General features: G+C 38.3%; 1 protein-coding gene across 1 annotated transcript in view; it reads right to left on the reverse strand.

The window, feature by feature from the left end:
- Positions 1-24,580, reverse strand: part of CSMD1 (CUB and Sushi multiple domains 1) — a 2,644,830-nt gene that overhangs the window by 605,427 nt on the left and 2,014,823 nt on the right. Inside the window, exons 25-26 of the mRNA XM_082250071.1 lie at positions 22,554-22,680; positions 15,064-15,266 (exon numbers count right to left, since the gene is read on the reverse strand). Of these exons, the coding sequence (XP_082106197.1) occupies positions 15,064-15,266; positions 22,554-22,680 (330 nt within the window). The remainder of the gene's footprint in view (positions 1-15,063; positions 15,267-22,553; positions 22,681-24,580) is intronic.

The raw sequence follows: 24,580 nt of genomic DNA on the forward strand, positions 1-24,580 counted from the left end.
ATCTTAGTACTGGTTGGATAGAATTGAAAAATACTTTATTAGGTAAAACAGCTTTCTTACAGTATATTAATATGAAAGGTGTATTTAGCGATTTGCATAGAATTTGGCTTTTGGAGTTTATTTATGGTTTGCTTAACTACCTCAATACTGGGCACTTAAACCCCCTTCCTTCCCAGGCCAATTTTCAGCTTTTAGCGCTGTTGCATTTTGAATGACAATTGCGCAGTCATGCAACACTGTACCTAAACCAAATTTGTGTCATTTTTTTCCCCACAAATAGAGCTTTCTTTTGGTGGTATTTGATCACCACCAGGTTTTTTCTTTTTTTGGTGCACAAATAAAAAAACACTGAAAAGTTTGAAAAAAAAAAGTTTTTTCGTTTAGGTTATAAAATGTTGTAAATAGATACGTTTTTTTCTGCACTGATGAGCACTGATGACGCCGCACTGACAGGCACTGATGGGTGGCACTGATGGGGTGGCACCGATATGCAGCACTGATGGGCACTGATAGGTAGCACTGATATGCAGCACTGATGGGCACTGATATGTGGCACTGATAGATAGCACTGAAATGCAGCATTGGTGGGCACTGATAGGCAGCGCTGATGGGCACTGATAGGCAGCACTGATGGGCACTGATCGGTGGCACTGATGGGCACTGGTAGGTGGCACTGATGGGCGGCACTGATCGGTACTGATGGGCGGCACTGATGGGCGACACTGATGGGCGGCACTGATAGGCAGCACTGGTGGGCAATAATGGGCACTGGTGGGCGGCACTGATAGATGGCAATAATGGGCACTGGTGAGCAGCACTGATAGATGGCATTGGTGGGCAGCAGTGATAGGGAGGGCACCACTGGCAGGCTCTCTGAGCTCTGTTTGCCATCCCTGGTGGCCATGGTGCGCATCCCTGGTGGTCATGGGGGGGCATCCCTGGTGGCTCTAGTGGCACCCCCCCCCAGGGCTGCACTGGTAATCAATGTTCCGATTACCAGCACAGACCCCCCCCTGTGATCAGTGAGTAATTAGAAATACTCACTGATCACCCAGGCTGTAATAGAGATCCTCTCTTCTACTCACTGACAGGATCTGTCAGGAGGAGAAGAGATTGAAGCCATTACAACGGCTGTGTTTACATTACATGACGGCTGTGATTGGACACAGCCGTCATGTGATCAGGAGGGCCAATCACAGGGCCCTCCTGCCGCATCTTGTTGCTCTGCGTCCGAGGGACACAGGCACATCGAGATCGCGCCGCTGCATATGCCCGCGGTGGCCCGATCTCGCTCCTTCTGAAGGACGTTCCGGAACGTCCGATCAGAAGGACGAGACTCCCACCCGGCCGTATATGTACAGTGGCCGGGTGGGAGGTGGTTAAGGTTTGGATTAAGCTTATGAGTTTTTCTAAGATAATATATAGCTATATATAGCTAAGAAAGAAAAAAAACAGTTTTATTAGTGCTTTGTGAAGCCACTCTTAGGTAGAGTTGGGCAAACAGTTTGAGTCGAGCAAAAGTTCGGCCCGAACATCATCCATTCGCTGAGCTCCCCACAAAGCACTGCGCACTGCATAGTGCATTCGCAGACCAGATTGGGCAAAGCTTTCCCCAATCAGGGCACAGTGAATAGCTGAGTATTAAGAAGCACGTCGGGAATCCGCCCTCCCACCCCAAAGCACCTTGGCCACATGTTGATGTAGACAAGGGCCTTTTCCCAACAACCCTAGGGGGTTGTTGTGGGGGTCTGCAGGCAGGGGGCTTTATGGATATGCGGAAACCCCCTTTAATAAGGGGATCCACAGATCCTTTCCCCACAATGTGAATTAGCAGGGCAGTACCCAGCCCCCCATACCCTTTTTTATGGCCAAAAGCTTGCATATAAGCCTTCAAAATTGGGACTTTTAATTTTTCAAATTCAGATCCCATAGGGATTCAATGGGGTTCAGGTGTTTGGGTCCCAACTTTTGTGATCTTGGAGAGTTCTGTCCCAAACCGAACCGGGGGATGTTTGGCCCAACTCTACTCTTAGGCCCCTCTAATATGCAAGTACTGACTTTTCCTGAGTAAGTCAAGTGCTGGAACACTCCTTTTTGACTTTTGCACTTTATTGTTGGTCATTAAGGCCACTTGTTAGTAATGATGGTGTCCCTGACTTTTATTTTGTTTCTAAAACCATTTTATTTTACATCTATTTAAATAATGAGGCATCTCTTGTCTGTATTAAGCATCCCTATCTAATTTTAACATCTGAGTGTTAACCACAGCAGGAGCTCTGGAGAATCTGTGTACATCATATAGGCCTCTATTCTTGTATATACTGTATTACTGTATGTGTGCTTATTTCGTTGTTAACTAAAAATAAATTTCACACTACACATGTGACCTCCATCGCTCTCTCATATTCCATGTAACTCTGATTTGCTAAAAATAAATAAGCCTGCTGACGTTTTACACTGGCTGAAGGTTTTTGAGCTTCTTCAGTTACAGCATGCATAGCTGACGGCTAGATGAGACAAAGTCTTTCAAGGTTGTTGTATGCCTATTAAAATCCCAGAGGAACATCAAGATTAACAGCTTGATGGACTTTCACTGAGGGTAAGAAAACTATTCAATAACAGGAGCAGGAAGTGGCCACTTCAACAAAAGGACTGGGTACCACCTTTGATGTTATTACCTGGAGAACTATCTTTAGAAGTCTTCTCCTGAGGGAACTGGGGAAAGAAGCCTTAAAGAAGACTTCTGGTGTGTTAGTCCTCACCTGAGGTACAAGTTACTGGTGGCAAGGAGCATTAAAAAGGAGAGGGCAGCACAAATCCAAAGTGTGGCAATTAACCAGGAGTCAAAATACAAACAGAACATTGCTTTAATGTTCATAAGATTTTAATTTAAATAGACTGCATGCGTTTGATTGTAACTTCAGCAGGTAACATAGAATGTTTAAAAAACCAAGAGTATAAGTGAAAACATGAGCCATCATTAAGGGGGAGTTGAGAATACAGAATGTGTGTAATGACAATATGCAGTGCAAACATAAAAAACAGCTAAAGGTAACATATATAGTAAACATTTACTGTATTTTTTAGGGTATAGTTAGTGCCTATAAGGACAAAGTCTATTATTGTTTTGAATGTGAGTTTTGTTTAATTAGACCTGGTGTTGATTAGGGGATGAGTTTTGGGGGTGGGTTGAACATACCTTCTACCCAAACCCAGCTTGTTTCCAGTTCAGCTAGCAGGTGAACAAACTAGCCACATTTGCACAGTTATCCTGCCCACACCCCTGACAGGTGTTTATAAACAAACATCAGCTAGTAGGCTATAATTTTGTGGTGGTAGCAATACAATGGCAAAATGTTAAATCCCTGTCCAGCTACAATTTGTAAACATGCCTGGAATCTTGGGTGATGTCATTGTCCAAATATCCTTAAAAAAATGTTTTGTCCCTGCGCTTCCACACCTATCAACCAAAAAATGTATTATAAATCAATAATCTGATCGCAGCCAGCTTTGGACAGGATTCTTGCTGTTTTTAATAAATTATATGGCGGTTATAATTTAATATATATTATACATAATATAATACATAATATATACATAACATTATATTATACACAACAAGGATTTTGTGTTCTCTTTGAACACCATTGTACACCATTGAGAGGTGTGGACGTACTGTGATTATAAAGTCCATATCCCATTCGGAGTGGTCCAGAGAGATTTGAAGCCTATTTAATAAGCAAGGCTTTATTTTTTAAAAGCTTGGAGGTGAGCAGCTAGTTTGGTGGATTTCACTGGGTAACAATATGCTAAAATACTTTTGGTGAGCACATAAGATTTGTTTTTTAAGCATTATTTGTTTTTTATTACTACAGAAGGAGAGCATTGTATATTCTTTCAGCACCATGGAATGGAGGACCGGTTATTTGTTCTATGAGAGGTGTGTAGATCCTGCGATAGAAAATCCTATATTGTATTAGGAGAGAGTGGGAGCCTATATAAAGGAGAAGGTGCTTATTTAAAAAAATTTGAGGTTAATAGTTTGTGTGACCAGTGGTGGATCTCACTGGGTGGCACATGGTAAATATTGATGGTGAACATAAAAATGCATCTCTGAGCATCATTTGGGACATTTAGAATGCACATATATTACATAATTAACTGCTTCTTGCCTGGGTCATTGTAAAACCCTATTATTCTGGAAGGATGTCATATGACATTCTCCCAAGAACAGGCTGTATTCCGGAGAGATCTGTCCCCCAGACACAGCTGATGACTGATCTGTGTACCAGCCTACTGCTGGTAACACATAACCAATCACAGCAGATCACATGTCATTTGTAAACAATGAATGGCTTCCTTTCATTTTTATTGTATACAATTGTGTTGGAAGCTGTGATTGGTCACAGTGATCACATGGTACAGACAGGGCCAATCACAGCCATTTGTACCATGTGATTGAAGTATATTGGGGTGCGCTAAACAACAATAAATCCCAACATATGAATAAAAAATTAAAGCATATGACAGAACATAAATAAAGATGTTCGTGAATAATCAATAGGTGCATAAACACAAAAGTTCATAAGTGTCCATAGATGGGTGATGATATAAATGCAAATTGGTGAAAAACTGTAACTTGATTCCACATCCAAAGTGTATCCACCACCAAGTGAAATTTCTCCTTACCGAACGGAAAAAGGATAAGGTGCAAATATTAAACTCATGTGCTGAACAAAATTCAATCTCTGTAGTGAACAGGCAATCACCTCGTGCAAAACACCTGGGTTAGCCTCTTACCAGATGGCAATCAGTATGCGCTTGTATCCACAAAGACACTGCCTTCCCCTTCTCTTAAGATCCACAGAATCTGTCACAACAGCTACGCTGACGATTTCAGCTCCACCATATAACAGAAGGAACAGAGGACTGATAGTGTATTACCCTTTTAGATTTATTAAAACAAGCGGTATTGCACTTACAATTAGGATGTCTTGAAAATCAGCATAAGAAAATAATGCCAGAAATTCCTGAAGAGGCTTGCGTCCGGCTGCAGCACGGACCGCAAGTATCTGTGTGACGTGTACGCCTCCTAATCTGACCGGTTTCTTCCGATTGGACTTCGACTGAGACAGGAGTAACCTGCGTACCGTCACTTCCGTTCTATTTATACATATTGAAGCAAGCTGCCGTAGTTCCGGTGTCTGCAAGGCAGGTCTATGTATATGATTGGCTGATATCAATGCAAGTAAATTTATAAAAAAAGTCAATCTACGATAAAAAAGGGGTATTTATAAAATACTTTATTCCTATTTAAAATCAACTAAAATATATGCATGATGGATCGTGTGTATATCCGTCCTAGTGACACTGGAAGTAAGCACTTTCCTTCCTGTCCTACATGAACACAATAAAGAGCGTAGTAGGAAAGGGGTGACAACTATTATGGAATATGTTACTAGATAAAATGGTGTAAACTACCTCATATAGTTTACCCGATATTAAAATCCTTAAGATACCATTTAAAACCTGCCTGATGTTAAAGGGGATCAGCAATTGTTTATGTGTGCATTTATGTCCCACTCTATGTTGAGTCCCCGGGGTCTGGAGCATCCGAGTTCATATATGCAGAAGGTTTCCCTCCTGGATATAGACCTCCTCAGATTGCTCCCCATCCAGTGCGGTGTGTATTTTTCAATGGCGATGATTTTTAATTTTTTGGGGTTCTTCCTGTGGCATTGGGCATAATGTTGGGATACACTATGCCCAGGGAAGCCTTTGTATATATTAGCCAGATGTTCTCCAATACGTATGGAGGCCGTGCGTATGGTCCTTCCAACGTATTGAAAATTGCACTCACACTGTAAAAGGTATACAACCCCCTTTGTATGGCAGGAGATAAAATCCCTAATGGGATATTCTTTACCAGTCACAGTTGAATGAAATGTATTGGTCCTGATGGTCTGAGCTTCTTTACACATCCTGCAATTTCTACAGGGAAAGAAACCCTTCATGTCAGGAAAGATCCTTGGAATGTTGGGTGGATCAATGGGATTGGGAGCTATCAGATCTTTTAAATTCTGTGCCTTCCTGTAAATGATTGGTGGAGCTTCTGGTAACATAGGTCCCAAAACTTTATCTTTTTGTAAAACTCCCCAATGCTTCCGGAATACATGGTTTAGCCATTTGTAATTTTGTGAAAATTTTGTAACAAAGGCGAATTCAAACGTGGAACACTTTTTCCCCCGATTGGAGTCATTTTTCGGTTGTATCAAAATTTCTTGTTCTATCGGCTTGAGAGTCTGAATTTCTCTCTCCAATTCTTCTGGTTTGTAGCCTTTCTCCAAAAACTTTTCTTTCAGAACCAATGCCTGTTCTTGGAAAACTTGGCTATCGGTACAATTCCTTCTAACTCGCCTGAACTGTCCCTTATGTACGGCTCTAAGCCAGGCTGGATGGTGGCAGCTGCCTAGGGATATAAAGCAGTTCCTATCTGTAGGCTTATAATAGGTATGAGTGGAAAAACTGGAACCTTTCCTGGAGATGACTAAATCTAAAAAATTCACAGAGACGTTGCTGTACTCATACGTGAATCGGATCCCCCAGTCATTACAATTCAGATTTTCCATAAACCTTCTCAGTGAATCCTCATCTCCTTGCCATACCAACAGCGTGTCATCTATGTACCTTCTCCACATAACTAGTCGCCTCGGTCTGTTGGAGTAAATATTTCTATCTTCCCACAGTGCCATAAATAAATTGGCTAAGCTGGGGGCAAACTTGGCCCCCATAGCTACGCCCATTTTCTGTAGGTAAAACTTCTCGCCGTAGTAGAAATAATTGTGTTCCATGCCAATAATGAGTAAGTCCAGGATGAACCTTTTCTGATCCATGGGTATTTCATAGTTGGTGTCCAGGAAGGTACATACCGCTTCATATCCTATTTGATGGGGTATCACGGTGTATAAGGAGGTCATGTCCGCCGTGACCAATAATACATCTCCCTTCACCTCTAATTGTGTCACTTCTTGAATACATTGATTCGTATCTTTAAGTCTTTAAGGTATGAAGGGGTTTCCTGGACCAGGGGCTGCAGAAAGAAGTCCACGTATCTTCCGATTCTGGAGGTGACAGAATCTATCCCACTTACTATGGGCCTCCCTGGTGGTCTAGTAAGGCTCTTGTGTACTTTGGGAAGATAATATATAGTAGGAATCCTAGGTGCTAATGGCACCAGGAATTCCTTCTCTTTCTTGTTAATAATACCTTCCTCATAACCTTTAACGACAATCTTTTCCAATTGTTTCTTATATTTAAGGGTGGGATCTTTTTTCAAAACCTCATAGGTGTTCTTATCAGATAACAATCTTTCCATTTCTTCTGTGTATTGCTCCTTATTGAGTAGCACAATACCCCCACCCTTGTCCGCAGGTCTTATTATAAGATTCTTGTTCTCACAAAGTGATTTCACTCCTTTCCTTAGATCTCTCTGAGGTTGTGATCTGAATTCTCTATCTTCCAATTCCTTTAAAACCAGGTCACATGATGACTTTGCACTCCTTGGGGGTTGAACAGGGAGGCATTCCTGAGAACTGTCGGAATGGAAGTGGTGGACGTATAAGAAACATGGTTCCTTTCATTAGCTTTAGACAGAAAGTGTCGCTTGACATTTAGCTTTCTAATGTATTTGTGGATGTCGATAAAGGTTTCAAATTTATTCAATTGTTTCTTTGGAGCGTACTTGAGCCCTTTATTCAGAGTGTGTTTTTTGGAATTGGTCAATGTAATCCCACTGGGATTAAAAATTCCATTAGATCCACCTCTGCAGCCTCTTTTCATTTTTTTCTGTTCCCTTTATTGGGACCCTGGCCTAAAAAAATCTTCTTTTTAGAGCTGATGGGGGTCCTCTGTGGGGGTATTTATCTCCAGTCATCTTTCTCTTCATATCTCTCATGCCTAAGAGGTTCATACCTATTATAGGAACTCAAAGGATATGGCCTGGGAGTATGTGGTGTGTCTGAATAGTTTCCCATGTGATTAGCTGTGACCAATCACAGCTAATCACAACAATACACACTGTCATTCAGGAAAAATATTTTCTTATTGCAGTGAAATTCATTGCAATGAGCAAACATAGTATGTAAAAAAAAAAAAATCAACTCCTCAGAGTGGTAGAATGTTACTATGGTAACAGTGTATTGCTTATGTCACAGTATGTAATAAAATATTATAAAAATTATTATTATTTTTTGAACACACTGTCACCAGTACATGTACCTGGTCACCGCCATACCCGTTATATGATCACACTGTACTGAACTGGTGACAGTATGTAAAAATAATGTAAAAATTATTTTCTTCATTTTCTAAAAAATTGTGACAAAACATGGCAGCTTCAAAAATTGTGCCATGCCTTTTACTAAATAAAGTAAACAGACTGTTTACTTTCCAAGAAGTCATTTGGGGGATATTTGTACTGTCCTGCCATTTTTGGGTCTCAGGAAATGGGATAGGCCATAAAAAAAGGAGCATAATACATTTTGGCCTAAATTTATGAAGAAAGATTATTTATTTGCAAAATTTTATAACATAAACAAAGAAAAATATGTTATTTTTGAAGTTTTTTGGCCTTTTTTCCTTTATTTTAGCAAATGGTAAAAAAAAAAAAAAAATAATAATAGTGGTGAATAAATATCACCAGAAGAAATCTTTAATTGTGTGAAAAAAATGATAACAATTTTAATATGGGACAGTGTTGCATGACAGCGCTATTGTCATTCAAAGTGCGACAGCGCTGAAAGCTGACTGACTTGTTTGCACATTGAATTGAATCCAGTTATTTAGATTGCAAGGACTATATGAATATTGCCAATTGAGATTTCGTTTAATGGCTCACAATATTTTGGACACTTTATTGTTAATGCATGTCATTATCTGTTACATAATTGTCTAACTGTTTATTTATTATTTTTTTAGTTTTGATGGCTGGTTGTACTGTACTTTTCAGAATTATCATTGCCCAATTATATTCACCTTGGGTCCTCAGTCGGGAATCTGTCCAATTAGCGGTAATATTTTTATTTTGAATAAATTCCTTTTTTTACATCCAAAAGACGTAATACCAATAACAACATATACTGTATAGCTTAACCACTTTAAGACTGGAAGGATTTGCCCCCTTCCTGACTAGGCCCTATTTTGCGATTCGGCACTGTGTTACTTTAACAGACAATTGCGCCATTGTGCGATGCTGTACCCAAATAAAATTGATGTCCTTTTTTCCCATAAATGGAGCTTTCTTTTGGTGGTATTTGATCACCTCTGCCATTTTTTTTTGTGCTATAAACAAAAAAAGAGAGACAATTTTGAACAAGAAAAAACAATATCTTTCACATTCTGCTATATGACATTCTCAAAATTTTTTTTTTTAATATTTTAGGCCAATTTGTTTTCTGCTGCATATTTTTCGTAAAAAAAATCACAATAAGCATATTTTTATTGGTTTGCGCAAAAGTTATCGCGTCTACTAACTACGGGAAAGATTTATGTCATTTTTTTTTTTTTACTAGTAATGGCGGCAATCTGCAATTTTATGCGGGACTGCAACATTGTGGCAGACAGATCGGACCCCTGACTGACATTTTTGACATTTTTGGGGGACCAGTGACATTACTACAGTAATCAGTGCTAAAAATATGCACTGTTAATGTAATAATGACATTGGCAATGAAGGGGTTAACATTGTGGGTGATCAAGGGGTTAAATGTGAGCCTAGGGGAGTGATTCTAAGTGTGGGGGTGTGGCTTCTGAAATGACCATAGAGACATGTGATCCTATATAGAAGGATCACATGGGCTCTATGATCATTCCAGGGAGAAGAATGGTCAGCTGTGTTTACAACAGCTGACCGTTCTTCTCTTTCAGCGGGGAATGATCATGGGTGTCAGGCAGCAATCAGAGCCACCTCCCCGCTGCATCATCTTCCCCGCTGACGAGCGGGGGTGGGAGTGCGCCGCCGGCAGTGCGCGCTTGCCCGCTAGCCTCCTGAGAGAAGCAACGTACAGCTACGGCGATTCGCCTGGGAGCGGCTGCCTGTCACCGTATAACTGAGTAATGTAATGTAATTAACACTCCCATGTCACCCTTGCAGTTCTTGGTTGGAGGACAAACTCCCTTCTATTTCTTTAAAATATTTTTTTTTGCATTAGTGCTTGTCATCCATGGCAGTGCCCAGTCCTCCATGCCTTTTGTGAGAATTCCTTTCCAGATAGTCTTCGAAATGGCCAGAAATTATTATCCAGGTTCACTCCAATAGACTTCAATGGGGTTTCGTTTTAGATTCAAAATGGTAAGGCTGCACACAGGGTTAAACAAATCGCCCACTAACCAAACTTAGACATATTCACTCATCCCTACTCATTAGCTTGAGTACAAATCAAACACAAAACGTCTAAAACAAATATGCAACGTGATTCCTCATCCCTCTTTCTCTCCAGTCTCTTTCGCTATTCTGAAAAAGCAAAACTTTACCCATAACAACTTAATAAAAAATAATGTTCTTTAGCAAATAACTTACATTCCACATTAATAATTATGCTACATGAATTAGAGTGTGCTGTAAATTGCCTCCAGCATTGTTCATGGTTCTCGCTGGAGGCTGCCATTATGCTGAAACCCAGAGCCCCTGAGCAGCAGTAAATATTTAGTCTGTCAGCAGATTGACCTCAATTATATTTGTTTTTTGGCACAATGCCAAGAATAAAGAACAAATGAGGCTGTGCAGAACAGAATAAGGCCATGCATTACTTGATTTTAAACAGGATAGACACATATTTTGAATGTTTTACATAGCTATACCTGCAACATTACTGCATGCAGTGATTTTTCTGGACTTCATTTCTGGCTAAAGTTCCACTTTAATATACACAGAGTTTCAATTAGACAGAGACAGTCTAGAAGCAAACTGCTTCTGCCGTACTCTCACCCCTAAAGCAAATAATGTTTGTTGACGCTGGTTTCATAGGTTTACCTTGTATTAAAGTCATGATGATAGTGTACAAATATTTATATAAATCGCAAAAAGAAAAAATATAAAATTGAAATTTAAAAACATATAAGGATAGAAAATACAATAAAGATGACTCAAAATCATTATAATCTCCCTTTAAACTGACTGTCTAAATTTTGGAATTTTCCTAAGGATATGTCTTCTTAGAGGTCACATGGAGAAATTACTTTCAATTTTTACTTATTTATAGTTTTGCAGTGCATAGTTTATTTGAATTTTTTATTCTGTATATCTACCTAACCACACTGTTTGGGTAAGTAATATTCCATAATTTCTGTGGCTAGATCACTTCAATTCAATATTCACTTCAAACAGAGAAATATTTTGCTTTGGTGATATGACTTTTAAACGGTGCATCAAATCCATAATATGTATAAATGCTGAAATTAATTTGCATCTGAAAGATTAAAGAGCCATTAGCACGCTAAGATGATTTCTGCAAAATAGCATCGAATACCTAAATGGTGTGAAGTATTTAATGCCATTTCAAGCAGAAATATTTTCCTGCAGGGATATTAAGGGTGTTTTTAATATTTTCTAATTTCTGTTGATTAAACACAATAGAGTTTTTCTCTACCAAGTGACCTTATACTCATCACTAGAAGCAGTGACTTTTCACATCAACTGCAAGAAAAACTGTTCTCAATTATGGCCAACACAAATAAGTAATTGATGTTACAAGTTACTGAGCAACATTCCAAAGTCAATATACAGTATGACCTCCACTGTCAATGTATCTTGATAGAACTAAAATAAAATCAATGAAGGTATGAATTAAAGTACTTTATCTTCCAAGCCTCAATCTTATTTTTTCTTTTATTTATTGTGAAGTCCTTCTTTCTATTCTATTGTATCATAACACACTAGTTGCATCTAAAGCTACAATCCCAAAAAAGAATGTTCTTTTCTCAGTATATTTTCCACTACAGTGCACAATTCAGACACAAATGCATCATCTTAGCCATGCTGCCCTAATCACAAATCCAACTGCATACTACAATATCATGTTAAAAAAAATAATAATAGTAGAACAAGTAATACGATTTAAAATGCAATTAATATTTCTTATGGGTTACTTAGAGTCACTGCAATTTACAATCATCTTTAGTATAGTAAATAAGCCAGAAAATGCATATCAGGGCTTATAATAATCTGCGGTGGTCCCACAAATTTCTATGGTCATATGAAGCCCAGTGTGACACAATGAAAACACATCTCAAAATCTCAAAATTAGAGTGTAATGTTTCTTTGAATTGTGCAAAAAATGTTTTAAATATATTGTATTAAAAATAGTAAATTTACACATACAATTCTACCGGCTCACATTGTAAGCATAGATGAAAGGATCTAATATTCATCTAATCGTGTTTCCCATTAAAGTTCTAAAACCAAGTTGTTTATTAAATGTTGATGACAAACTGAAACCTTTTAATCTTTGTAGAAGATGTTTTATGCATATATTCTACAGCATGTGTTGTAATTATTATTAAATCAGCAAATTTGCATTAACCTTTAAAAAAATAAGAGATTCTTAAAGCGGTAGTAAACTCTGTGAAAAAAAAAAAAAAAAAAAAAGTTTCCACCTGCAAGGCAATATCATAAGGTGGATATCATCATTATCCACTTTAAAACCAGGCCTTTTCTTGAACTTCTGGAAATTAGTATTTTTTGCTTAACAGTGACTTAGAACCCCTAAAAATTATATATTTTTTAGCAGAGACCCTAGAGAATAAAATGGCAATCAATGCGATATTTTATGTCATACTGGTTTTGCCCAGCAGTCTTTAAACTGAATTTTTTTGTAAACATACACTTTTTTGAATAAAAAAAAAAACACAGTTAAGTTAGCCCAATTTTGTGTGTAATGTGAAAGATGATGTTATCTAGAGTAAATAGATACCTAACATGTCATGCTTTGCGCATGCTTGATGATTGGCTCTTAAAAATCTCCATAGGTAACAGTTTAAACATTTTTACAGGTTACCTGTTTAGAGTGACAGAGGAGGTCTAGTGCTAGAATTATTGCTCTCGCTCCAACAATCAAGGCAATACCTCATATGTGTGGTTTAAACACCGTTTACATATGCAGGTGCAACTCACATTTACGTTTGTTTCTGCGTGCGAGCACGAAGGGATGAGGCACTTTACATTTTTTGTTCTTATTTATTTTACTTTTTATTTTTACGTTTTTTTTAACACTTTTATTCTTATTACAAGGAACGTAAACATCCTTTGTAATAGAAATAAGCATGACAGGTCTTCTTTATTTAGAGATCTAGGGTAAAGAAAAAAACATGTAATTTTGCCTTTAAGGGAATAAAAAATTATCCCTGTAAGGCTGAGAGATGGAAGTGATGCCAGGTGTCCTCCAAGGGCATAGAACTGAGCGGGAGCTATCTTGCCCTCACTTGACATCCTGCCCAAATATACAATGGATTTGATCAGCTCTGGGCTTACTGACAGGTCTGGTAGGCTTGGAGATGACTGGAAAATGGCAGGGGGGGGTCACCTCTCCCATCACCTTTAAAAGTGATACCATGGTGAATCCCCCACAGGGATCACTTTTATCTGAAAGAGAATTGCCCACAGTACAAAAAGGATATTGAGGTTAGGGCAGTCATCAAGTGGTTATGAAAGACTTACCTTAGAACAAAGCCTTTCAGTGGCGCTCTGTCACTGCTGTAGGGGCTTCCATCTTCACTTTGTCTTCCTTCAGGGTTCGGGGACTTTGGGTGTCTGAATAGCCAAATCACGATGGCGTCATTCCCGCGCATGCACATGGGAGTCTTGGCCGCGGCACACAGTTCCGAAGGAATAGCAGGGGTATGCTGTTTCTTCAGAGCGCATGCGCCAGTGATGACATTGGCTGCTGCTCACAAGAATATCTTCTAAATGGTGCACGTTTAGGATATATTTATTTTACCTACAAGCCAGCTTTATTATAAGCTGACCTGTTGGGAAAAATAAAATTCTAAAATACTACCACTTTAAATAGTGTATATAATATTTATTCAGAGAAGACATGGGAAGGAGACACCACTAGCACTTACATTTTGAGTAAAAACAATGATTGGAAGTATTTTACAAACCTAGCATGGAAAATAGTCAGCAAAAATGTTCTGCTTGTGCCATTAACATGATTGCATTACCAAATTTGACTAGAAACAGCAGATCAGCTAATCTCATCTCATGGCCATCTCAAGACTATGCTGTAAGACTGAAAATATATAATTTTCAAATGAAATCCAATAATCTTGGATTCTCAAAGATTTAATTTCATGTCATATCAAGTAAGGGTATTGTGTCTTCTATCATTCAATTTGTTTTCTATGGATTGGTTGCTATTGGTGACACTCAGTTATTGTTTGCTTTGCCTTTCAAACTATGTTTTTTCAGCAATGACAGAACATTTAACTAACAGCTATTCTGTTTATAAAAGACATATCTGCTGACAGTTCAGCATTACAGAATATTATATACACAAATTAAGGGTCATTTTTTTACACTAAGCTCAGACTCTGTGATTTTATGCATGATTAAATAGTAATTAAACTGTAATGAAAAATATGTAGCTTGATTACAATTAATATAATTGCATGAGTCAGTTTGTATCTTCATTTTCTACATGCTGTGCTGAATTGGAATGACAATCCTTTAACTGCTTCATAAATAGAGACACCGCGTGGATGACACCAATAAAGATGCGAAGTGAAGGGATAAAAAAGTTTTCAAATTGAACTAAGGCTCCAAAAGAAAGGTTGCTTTTGACAGACATCATGAATATTTATTCCCCACCTTGCATTTTAAATGAATATAGAGATAGACCTAGAAAAAATATGTTTGGCATTTCAACTCATTTGAAAGGAAAATCTATATGCATTTGTGTGCTTTATGTAGATGAAAACAGTCAGGGGTAAAGAATATACACAGGAACATTTCCATGCAACGTAGATAGTGAATCATGTTAAATTTATAATGCATCCTGTTATACCCACTTGAAAACTGTATGGAAAAACCAGACTTGCTGATGAAAAAATCACTATCAAACTGTAAAGTCAAAGAGTTGAATGTGCTATGAATGTCCTCGGGGAGAGAAGAACCGCTCCACTCTTTCAGAAGAACATCACTGTCTACAGGTCCATCCCATACCTTGAGGATATCATGTGAGACTTCAGTGTCAAAAACTATAAAGTGAAGGCTGAAAAAACAAGACAGTATATATATAATGTTTAATCTTGTAAACACTAAAATATGCATTGTTCTGTCTCTAGAAATATAATGTTAAACTAGCAAGCACTGAAAGAAAAGCAAACAAAAACCATAAAATAATAATTCTAGGGTCTTCTGTGTGGACATAAATATAGGATTTTGATAAATATCATCTCATCCATGTCCCAATTTAAATTCCAAGTGAAATCACAGAAATCAATATGCAGTCATGAAGACATTGTGTTAACAGCATCTGTTTTCGTAGTCTTACCTCTACTTTCTTGTTACAGCAGATGTACAGGGTATGGAAATATGACTGTGCAGTCCAATAGCTGCCAGATTTAGACCCAGTGCTCTCAGTAATATGAACTCATTAAAAGACCTGATCAGACACACCCCCTCTTCCTGTGAAATGCCAATCTGTATAAGAACCTTTGCGATGAGGAGTGTAGCAGTTATTTGACCAAAATAAATAGGAGTAAAGTGAGCAGTATTTTTACTGAGAGAAAGGGATATTTAAAGTATTCCCAAGCAAAAAGGTGCAAGACTTCAAGTGGGTTTCAAAGGGTCCACACATCCTTGGTTGTGACTGATTTAATCCTTTACTTTTATTGATGTACTTGTACTTGTCAAGCATTATATTTAAAGCATTACCAAGCAAAAAGGTGCAAGACTTTAACTGGGTTTAGGATTGTCTACAAACACCTAGGTGTGACTGGTTTACCCCTTTAATGTCATGGGTGTAAGGCATCTATTGGTGGCAGCAATAGATTTTACACACCCTGTAGCAGCTGGGAATGTGAGTGTGTACTTGTCAAACTGCTTGTCCCCTTTCTGATGGAAGTGAATGCTTTGACAGTCAGTGGAAAGTACTGTCCCCTGTAAACCCTCACGTTGTATTCTTGGCTCTGCTCTCCCTCCTGTGGGCCCAGGATGGGCATGGAGAGTGTCAATGGCTAGAGCAGAAGGAGCTCAGCAAACTGACATATACACTGGTAACATTGTGAATTACACTGCTTCTGGGTTCAGAGCTTTCAATCCCCAGCAGCGCTAGCTAGGGATGAAGCTGATCAAAAATGATAGTATACAGTAATAATAATTCCGGCACCACATCTATTTACTCAACACAATCACATCTTCTTTTTTTTTTTTTGCTATAAAAATAACTCACTGTGGTATTTTTTTATTTAGTGTGAAACATATATGAATTTAAATTCAGGCTTTGTTAACTACTGTTAACACTATGTGAGACATGCATATAATTGGAGTTTGTTTGGGTTAACACATTTTAGTGGTATATGAGAAATATTGGGGGGGGGGGGGTGCTGCAGATTTTTTGAGTTTTTATACTTGTGAAATGTTAGTGATGTCTCAGGGGAGCTTTGAAGTGGACTAAAAAAATGAGGCTTTTTTTTTATATTATAGCGAATACTAAGAAATGTTTTGTTAGAAGTATTATTGGGCCTAAGCTGTGCCCTGGGAAATAAATAATTTGTCTGGATTCCTCCTGAAAAGTAGCAGGACACTTTTGGTATGTCCGGGTGACAGTTTCTCTTTAGTACTTTGTGATTTTTTTTTTTTTTTTTTAGGATGTAGGATGTAGTTGCTCTTGCCTATAGCTTCCTGGGTCCTCTATGTAATGATATTGCATGCTCATTACTGGTAATAAAATATAAAAGGTACTTATCAATCATAATTGTGCAGTACGTTTTAAAATAATAAACTGTAAAACCTGCATCAAGTTTACAGTGTTCTGTACTCATCCAATTTTTTTTTAAAATGATTAAGCTGAATTTTGACACTTTCTATAACATTTTCTTACACACAATTCTCATTAGCCGTATATCTTCAACTTTTATAATTGAGTGAACTATTGATAAAGATTTTTATATCTGAACTGAAATGCTAAAGGCACTATGGAAAGATTAATGTGCAGATGTGCACAGAGATCAGTTTCTAATGCAATATATAAAACATAGTGCTTATAGCAACAGAAATATTTCTTAAACCAAATAATATATTTCATATCTGTACAAGATGACATTTTTATCGTAGATACCCCATTATGTGAGCAGGAGAAAGCTATTCTGAAGACAGAAATTTATTAACATTAAATATATTCTTTGTTTTTATCAACATCAGTAGCACTGTTGTGTGTTATACATGATACACATGGTGTACACTCATTCCAAAAAACTCGTATTTAACAAAATGTTATGTTATTCTTGGTATGGGAAGATTTAGTTGAAGTAGAGTTGCTCTTGTTTTTAAAATTAACAAAGGAAAAGGTAGTAGGACTATACTGAAACCACAAAACAAGCAAATTAAAATTCACTCTCATTGGGTGGGGTTTCACCATGTAGTACATATATCAATATCTTTATGCTAAATGTTCCAAGAGGTCAACACGTTTCACATTTTGCCGCTTCATCAGGACCTTGATATCTTGGCAGCAAAAAATTATATCATAATACCATTAGAGCCCAAACAATGATAGTGGAATGAAAGAACTGTGCATATAGGGGTCATTAGTAGGTGTCAAAAAATGTATCAGTTAGTAGAGGCAGTGGCAAAACAATCTTAACATACAGGCGCATGTGTATTATCCCTGTAGCCAAAAGACTTGTTCTTCATAAATCATCATAGTCAGCTTAAAGTGCAGTGGTTATATCAATGTCCTTTCATTCCAAAGTAAACCAGCAGGTGGTAAGGGAATTATTATTATACCATAATCACAATGCCTTCATCTGCCACTCTATGAATTGCCATATACACCTAGAAAAACAGCATGTAATATGATCAGTCCATTGAACAGACTGATCGATGGACTGATAAAATTCATAAAAATACCCAAGACCTTCACTACTGTGCACCTTTTCCACTGTGTCCACTGTGAGGTCTATGAACACTTTATAGATCTCTGCAGCTGCTAGATTCCTCCTCTCAAAAACTTTAGCATCTCTTCCACTCCCCCACAGTAATAGTTGCTCATGAAAAATATAAATGAAAATGCCCCAATGGAAAAAATACAATAGCCAACTAGTTATTAGCAGTGCAATTCCTCAATCTGTGCATGATATCTATATAATACTCAAAGTGCAACAAAAACTAAAGTGCAATCATACATATACCCTGTAAATGTTGGACAGGTAATAATGGTGAATCAAGTACATGTAGTACTAAATAAAGTGCAACATATTTCAAATATATAAAGTGAAGCAACTTATAGTGCAAAAAATTGTCCAAATAAATATAAAGTGCAACAGCTTATAGTGCAAATAATGTCCAAATGCTTATAAAGTCCATCAACAACGAATAATGATTCCCAGCAGCTCAAAGTCTCTTTAAAGTGCAACAGTGCATATATCCTTTTCACAAGTGCACAGGCTTATAAGCTGGTATGCATGTAGCCTAGTTTTGGAATCTAGCCTGGAACACATGCTGCACCAGGAAGTCTCGGAGTGGCGCGGTTCCCCGTTTAGTGTGTGAGTCATCCACACGGGAACCCCCCGCGCTGCAAATTGCAGCATCCTGCTACTATACAACCACCATTTGTTTTCCTTTTTTTCTTTTAAAAAACTTTTACATAAAATATTGGAACTTTTTAAAGATACTTCACCATGAGGAGTCCGTCTCTTGTGTCCCCATATATCTACCTACTATAGGACCAACCTCCTCCAGGCACGGATGAGTGGATTACAGAGCTGGATGATCCTTTAAGCTTTATTTGATCTTTCTTGCCATATGGCATAAGAGATCAACAACGTCTGGTGAGTGTGCATTCTTCTCAAACTCCTAGTACACAGAGGGTGTCACCATCACTATTAATTTTGGCATATAGCACTTTGCACTTGTGAAAAGGATGTATGCACTGTTGCACCTTGAAGAGACTTTGAGCTGCTGGGAACCATTATTCATTGTTGATGCACTTTATAAGCATTTGGACATTATTTGCACTATAAGCTGTTGCACTTTATATTTGTTTGGACAATTTTTTGCACTACAAGTTGCTGCACTTTATATATTTGAAATATTTTGCACTTTATTTAGTACTACATGTACTTTTATCACCATTATTACCTGTCCAACATTCACAGGGTATATGTATGATTGCACTTTAGTTTTTGTCGTACTTTGAGTATTATATAGATATCACGCACAGATTGAGGAATTGCGCTGCTAATAGCTAGTTGGCTATTCTATTTTTTCCTTTGCTTACCCAGAGGGGGTTGTAGCAGCAGCAGTTCTATTCATTTTACAAATTTTTAGAATTTGGCATAAGTGTTTTTCTATATCACAAATAATGTATATGTAAACATTTATTGGCAGCACATAAAGGGTTACACTCACTTGACAGAAAACATGTATCAGCTTATCGACAAACAATATGACAGCAGTTTCTCACAGGAGAGGGAGATATGAGAAACCGCTGTCATATTGTTTGCAAATAAGCCGATACATATTTTCTGTGAAGTGAGTGTAGCCCTTTATGTGCTGCCAATAAATGTTTATATATTACACTATTGGGACCTTTGCATGTATATCTTTCATGAGAAAACATTTTATTTTTATTACATATATTATCTTATAGCCATCAGTAAGTCTCTGGGCTTCTATATGCTAAGCAGTAAGTTCATGATTTGAGTGAAAAGACAGCAGGGTGCTGTGTATAGTTTCTCAAAAACACGCCAGTGTCCTGCCTCATGACATCCCTGAAGTGCCTTAACCCTGAAGGACAATTATCAAAATTATCAAAATGCCATGATGGGTGAATGTCTGTCTGGAGTGGGCATTCCTGAACAGGATATGTTTACATGCTGGCTGCCATAGCTAATGCCCACATGTGATGCTGAGCCTCCATGAATGAAAGAACTGAAATGCAGCGATTGAAGGTTGTTGGCCACGGACAGTAAGGAACTGACTTGCTGCAGTTTCTAATGCATACTGTAAAAGGCTAACAGTGTACAGTGAAATTAGAGTAAATAACTTAAATACAGGAGAGAAACCTGTACAACTCTGCAGGACTAAAGGTGAGACTGGAGTTCAGCTTTAAAGCTTAAGTCAAGGATTTAATCAACTTAAATGAACTTTACATAGTCTGTTTGGAGCAAACTGGTCCAAACAAACTAGTTCACTAACACATGTAACGGCTGTCAGTGCTGTATAAACTGTACAGTGCCTTGCGAAAGTATTCGGCCCCCTTGAACTTTTCGATCTTTTGCCACATTTCAGGCTTCAAACATAAAGATATAAAAATGTAATTTTTTGTGAAGAATCAACAACAAGTGGGACACAATCTTGAAGTGGAATTAAATTTATTGGATATTTCAAACTTTGTTAACAAATAAAAAACTGAAAAATTGGGCATGCAAAATTATTCAGCTCCTTTACTTTCAGTGCAGCAAACTCTCTCCAGAAGTTCAGTGAGGATCTCTGAATGATCCAATGCTGACCTAAATGACTAATGATGATAAATATAATCCACCTGTGTGTAATCAAGTCTCTGTATAAATGCACCTGCACTGTGATAGTCTCAGAGGTCTGTTTAAAGCGCAGAGAGCATCATGAATAAGAATCATCAAGAACAAGGAACACACCAGGCAGGTCCAAGATACTGTCATGGAGAAGTTTAAAGCCGGATTTGGATACAAAAAGATTTCCCAAGCTTTAAACATCCCAAGGAGCACTGTGCAATCGATAATATTGAAATGGAAGGAGTATCAGACCACTGCAAATCTACGAAGACCTGGCCGTCCCTCTAAACTTTCAGCTCATACAAGGAGAAGACTGATCAGAGATGCAGCCAAGAGGCCCATGATCACTCTGGATGAACTGCAGAGATCTACAGCTGAGATGGGAGACTCTGTCCATAGGACAACAATCAGTCGTATACTGCACAAATCTGGCCTTTATGGAAGAGTGGCAAGAAGAAAGCCATTTCTTAAAGATATCCATAAAAAGTGTTGTTTAAAGTTTGCCACAAGCCACCTGGGAGACACACCAAACATGTGGAAGAAGGTGCTCGGGTCAGATGAAATCAAAATCGAACTTTTTGGCAACAATGCAAAACGTAATGTTTGGCGTAAAAGCAACACAGCTCATCACCCTGAACACACCATCCCCACTGTCAAACATGGTGGTGGCAGCACCATGGTTTGGGCCTGCTTTTCTTCAGCAGGGACAGGGAAGATGGTTAAAATTGATGGGAAGATGGATGGAGCCAAATACAGGACCATTCTGGAAGAAAACCTAATGGAGTCTGCAAAAGACCTGAGACTGGGACGGAGATTTGTCTTCCAACAAGACAATGATCCAAAACATAAAGCAAAATCTACAATGGAATGGTTCACAAATAAACATATCCAGGTGTTAGAATGGCCAAGTCAAAGTCCAGACCTGAATCCAATCAAGAATCTGTGGAAAGAACTGAAAACTGCTGTTCACAAACGCTCTCCATCCAACCTCACTGAGCTCGAGCTGTTTTGCAAGGAGGAATGGGCAAAAATTTCAGTCTCTCGATGTGCAAAACTGATAGAGACATACCCCAAGCGACTTACAGCTGTAATCGCAGCAAAAGGTGGCGCTATGAAGTATTAACTTAATGGGGCTGAATAATTTTGCACGCTCAATTTTCAGTTTTTTATTTGTTAAAAAAGTTTGAAATATCCAAGAAATTTCATTCCACGTCATGATTGTGTCCCACTTGTTGATTCTTCACAAAAAATTAGTTTTATATCTTTATGTTTGAAGCCTGAAATGTGGCAAAAGGTCGAAAAGTTCAAGGGGGCCGAATACTTTCGCAAGTCACTGTATGTAGGCTACATATAGTTCTGGCAGTGGGATGGGAACTTCCAATCCTGCTCCCAGAACAAAACAAAGTTGAAATAGCACTGCTCAGAAATTCAAAGAAAGCTTCATATTTTATGAGATCATGGCATCATTTGCCTGCATCCCTGCCTCAGCCAATCAGCAAAAGTCTTGTAATCATTCATAAAAATATAAAGCAGCAATCAGCCTGAGAACATTTTGTTCCAGGAGTGGGATAGGAAGTTTCCATCCTGCTGCCAGAACACAGCGCTGAATACGGTATGTAGTTGATAGAAATAGTTTGTGAAGAGCGCATTAGTAAAGGAAATATTTTGTTTGAACCAGCTTGATTCAAGCTAACTATTTAAGTTCACCAAAGCATAGAGTTAAGCTTTAATATTTGCTGTATAAGAAATGAACAGTGTTGACTGTTTATGTATAAATATGGATAGACAGACAGACAGCTTACCTAATAGTTTTCCCTGGATCTGCTTCAAGAATCCAAGTGCAGTGTAGATTATTTTCATATGGCGATGGATAACCTGGAGACAGAATGCGCCCTGATGCGACAGCATAAATTCGACCTCCACATTCAGCTGCAAAAATAGCATACGCATTACAATCTATTAAAACAATTTAACATGGTATCTTCTTAAATGTATTTTTTATTTTGGACCAATTAACAAACAATGTAATGTTTAGGAGTTCAGGCGTGTCGTGTATATACAGTACCTAAGCAATGAGGTTAATTTACTGAAAGAGTACAATGGGTTTTGTTTATAAAAAGAGTAAGGATTGTTTACCATGGGAAAGTGACTGTTTACTTCACTTAGGCTCCATTCACACCTGGGCGTTTTTGTTTCAGGCGTTTTTTCAGGCGTTTTTTCAGGCGTTTTTACAGGCGTTTTTTCAGGCGTTTTTTGTGCAGGCGTTTTTAGATTGAATAGAGAACAATGGAAAACGCCTGCAATCTGCCCAAAAAGAAGCTCATGTACTTTTTTGAGTGTTGGGCGTTTTGCCTCAGGCGTTAAAACGCTCAGATGTGAACAGGGGCCATTTAAATGAATGGGATTTTTCTTGTTGGGCATTTTGGAAACGTTTTTTTTGAGCGTTTTTGGAGCTGAAAACGCCCAGGTGTGAATGGAGCCTTAGTGAAAAGGGGAAGCTGTGTTTGCTAAGTCATTCATTCATGTAAAAGTAAAAAAAAAAATATTTTTGTAAAATCCCTTGCACATGTAGGGTATTCAAAGTAAACAAAGCTTCACTTTATTTACTTAGTTAAAAAATAATTAAAGGATTGTTTTTTTCTCCCATTTATAGTTACCTGGGTGGATGCAGCATCAGTTTGAAGATGCATCTGTCCCCTGGCGCCTCTGCACTGAGAACCGAGTGATCGAACACCTCTGATCACTCAGTTCTGACAGCTCCGTGAGCAGAGAGCTGCTGACTGTCAGTTACTGCTCTCTGCTCTGCCCCCTTCTCACTCATTGGAGCACTGGGCTGTGGAGGGGGTGGGGAGTGGCCAGCTCAGGTTCTCAGCAGCTTGCTAAGAGGCTGAGCCGGGTGTCAGTCCAGGCACCTGGTGGATCCCGACTTCCATTGTCGCAATGACGCGGTGCCTGGACTGACATCTGTGATAACAGCAGAGAGTGGAGTTCAGTCCTGTGATCCGTAGGAGATGTAGAGCCAAACAAGCTTTGGCTGTACATCTGCTTTAAGCGAACATTCACCTTGAATCCTGGATGTACACTGTCCCAAGTAAATGTTAATGTTGCTAAGTGAACAGTTTTAAATACCTTTAGCAAATCGTCCTCATGGCGTTTTCTGCAAAGTGAATGTTACATAGCTTAAAGGATACATTCACTATTAGTAACATGGTACATTTTCCCCCATATTCTGGCTGTAACATGTAAGATGTTACTAAAGCACTTGCCCACACTCCCACACAATCCCTTATTGTGACAGCAGGCAGGGGATCCTCTCCCAGCACCTGCTAACACAATTCAAAAACAGCATGCCCATGCTTCACCCATGTAGCCACATCATTCATTCACAGCTTTCCATAAATTATTAGACTACAAATACCATCTTTCATTGTGGCAGGTGGCTTGTATTTCTCAATAAACTGTGAGGGTACTGGTAAGTGCTCTCATAGTTCATTGAATCTTCCTGCTCTTCAGAAACTGTCTGTCTGTGTTTTAAGTATGGTCAGACAGCTGACTGAGAGTCTGTAGGATCCTGGTATTGTACCCATAATCTGTTGATCATGAGTGCAATGCTTTACAGCCTGCAATGTAAAAAAACAAAAAGTGCATGTTTTCTTATCTGCAAAAAGATGTGCATTTATCTTTTTTTTTTTTTTAAAGATTACTTATCCTTTAATGAAAAGCTGATGTGGTGTAATTGTCCTTTCACATGATTGTTTAATTTAAAGTACAATCTTTAATTTATTCACTTCCCTAAGGGAGCATTTACATTGAAAAGTGAATATTTCCT

The sequence above is a fragment of the Pelophylax lessonae genome (genome assembly GCF_965119305.1).
Source record: "Pelophylax lessonae genome assembly, chromosome: 3".
Taxonomy (NCBI): domain Eukaryota; kingdom Metazoa; phylum Chordata; class Amphibia; order Anura; family Ranidae; genus Pelophylax; species Pelophylax lessonae.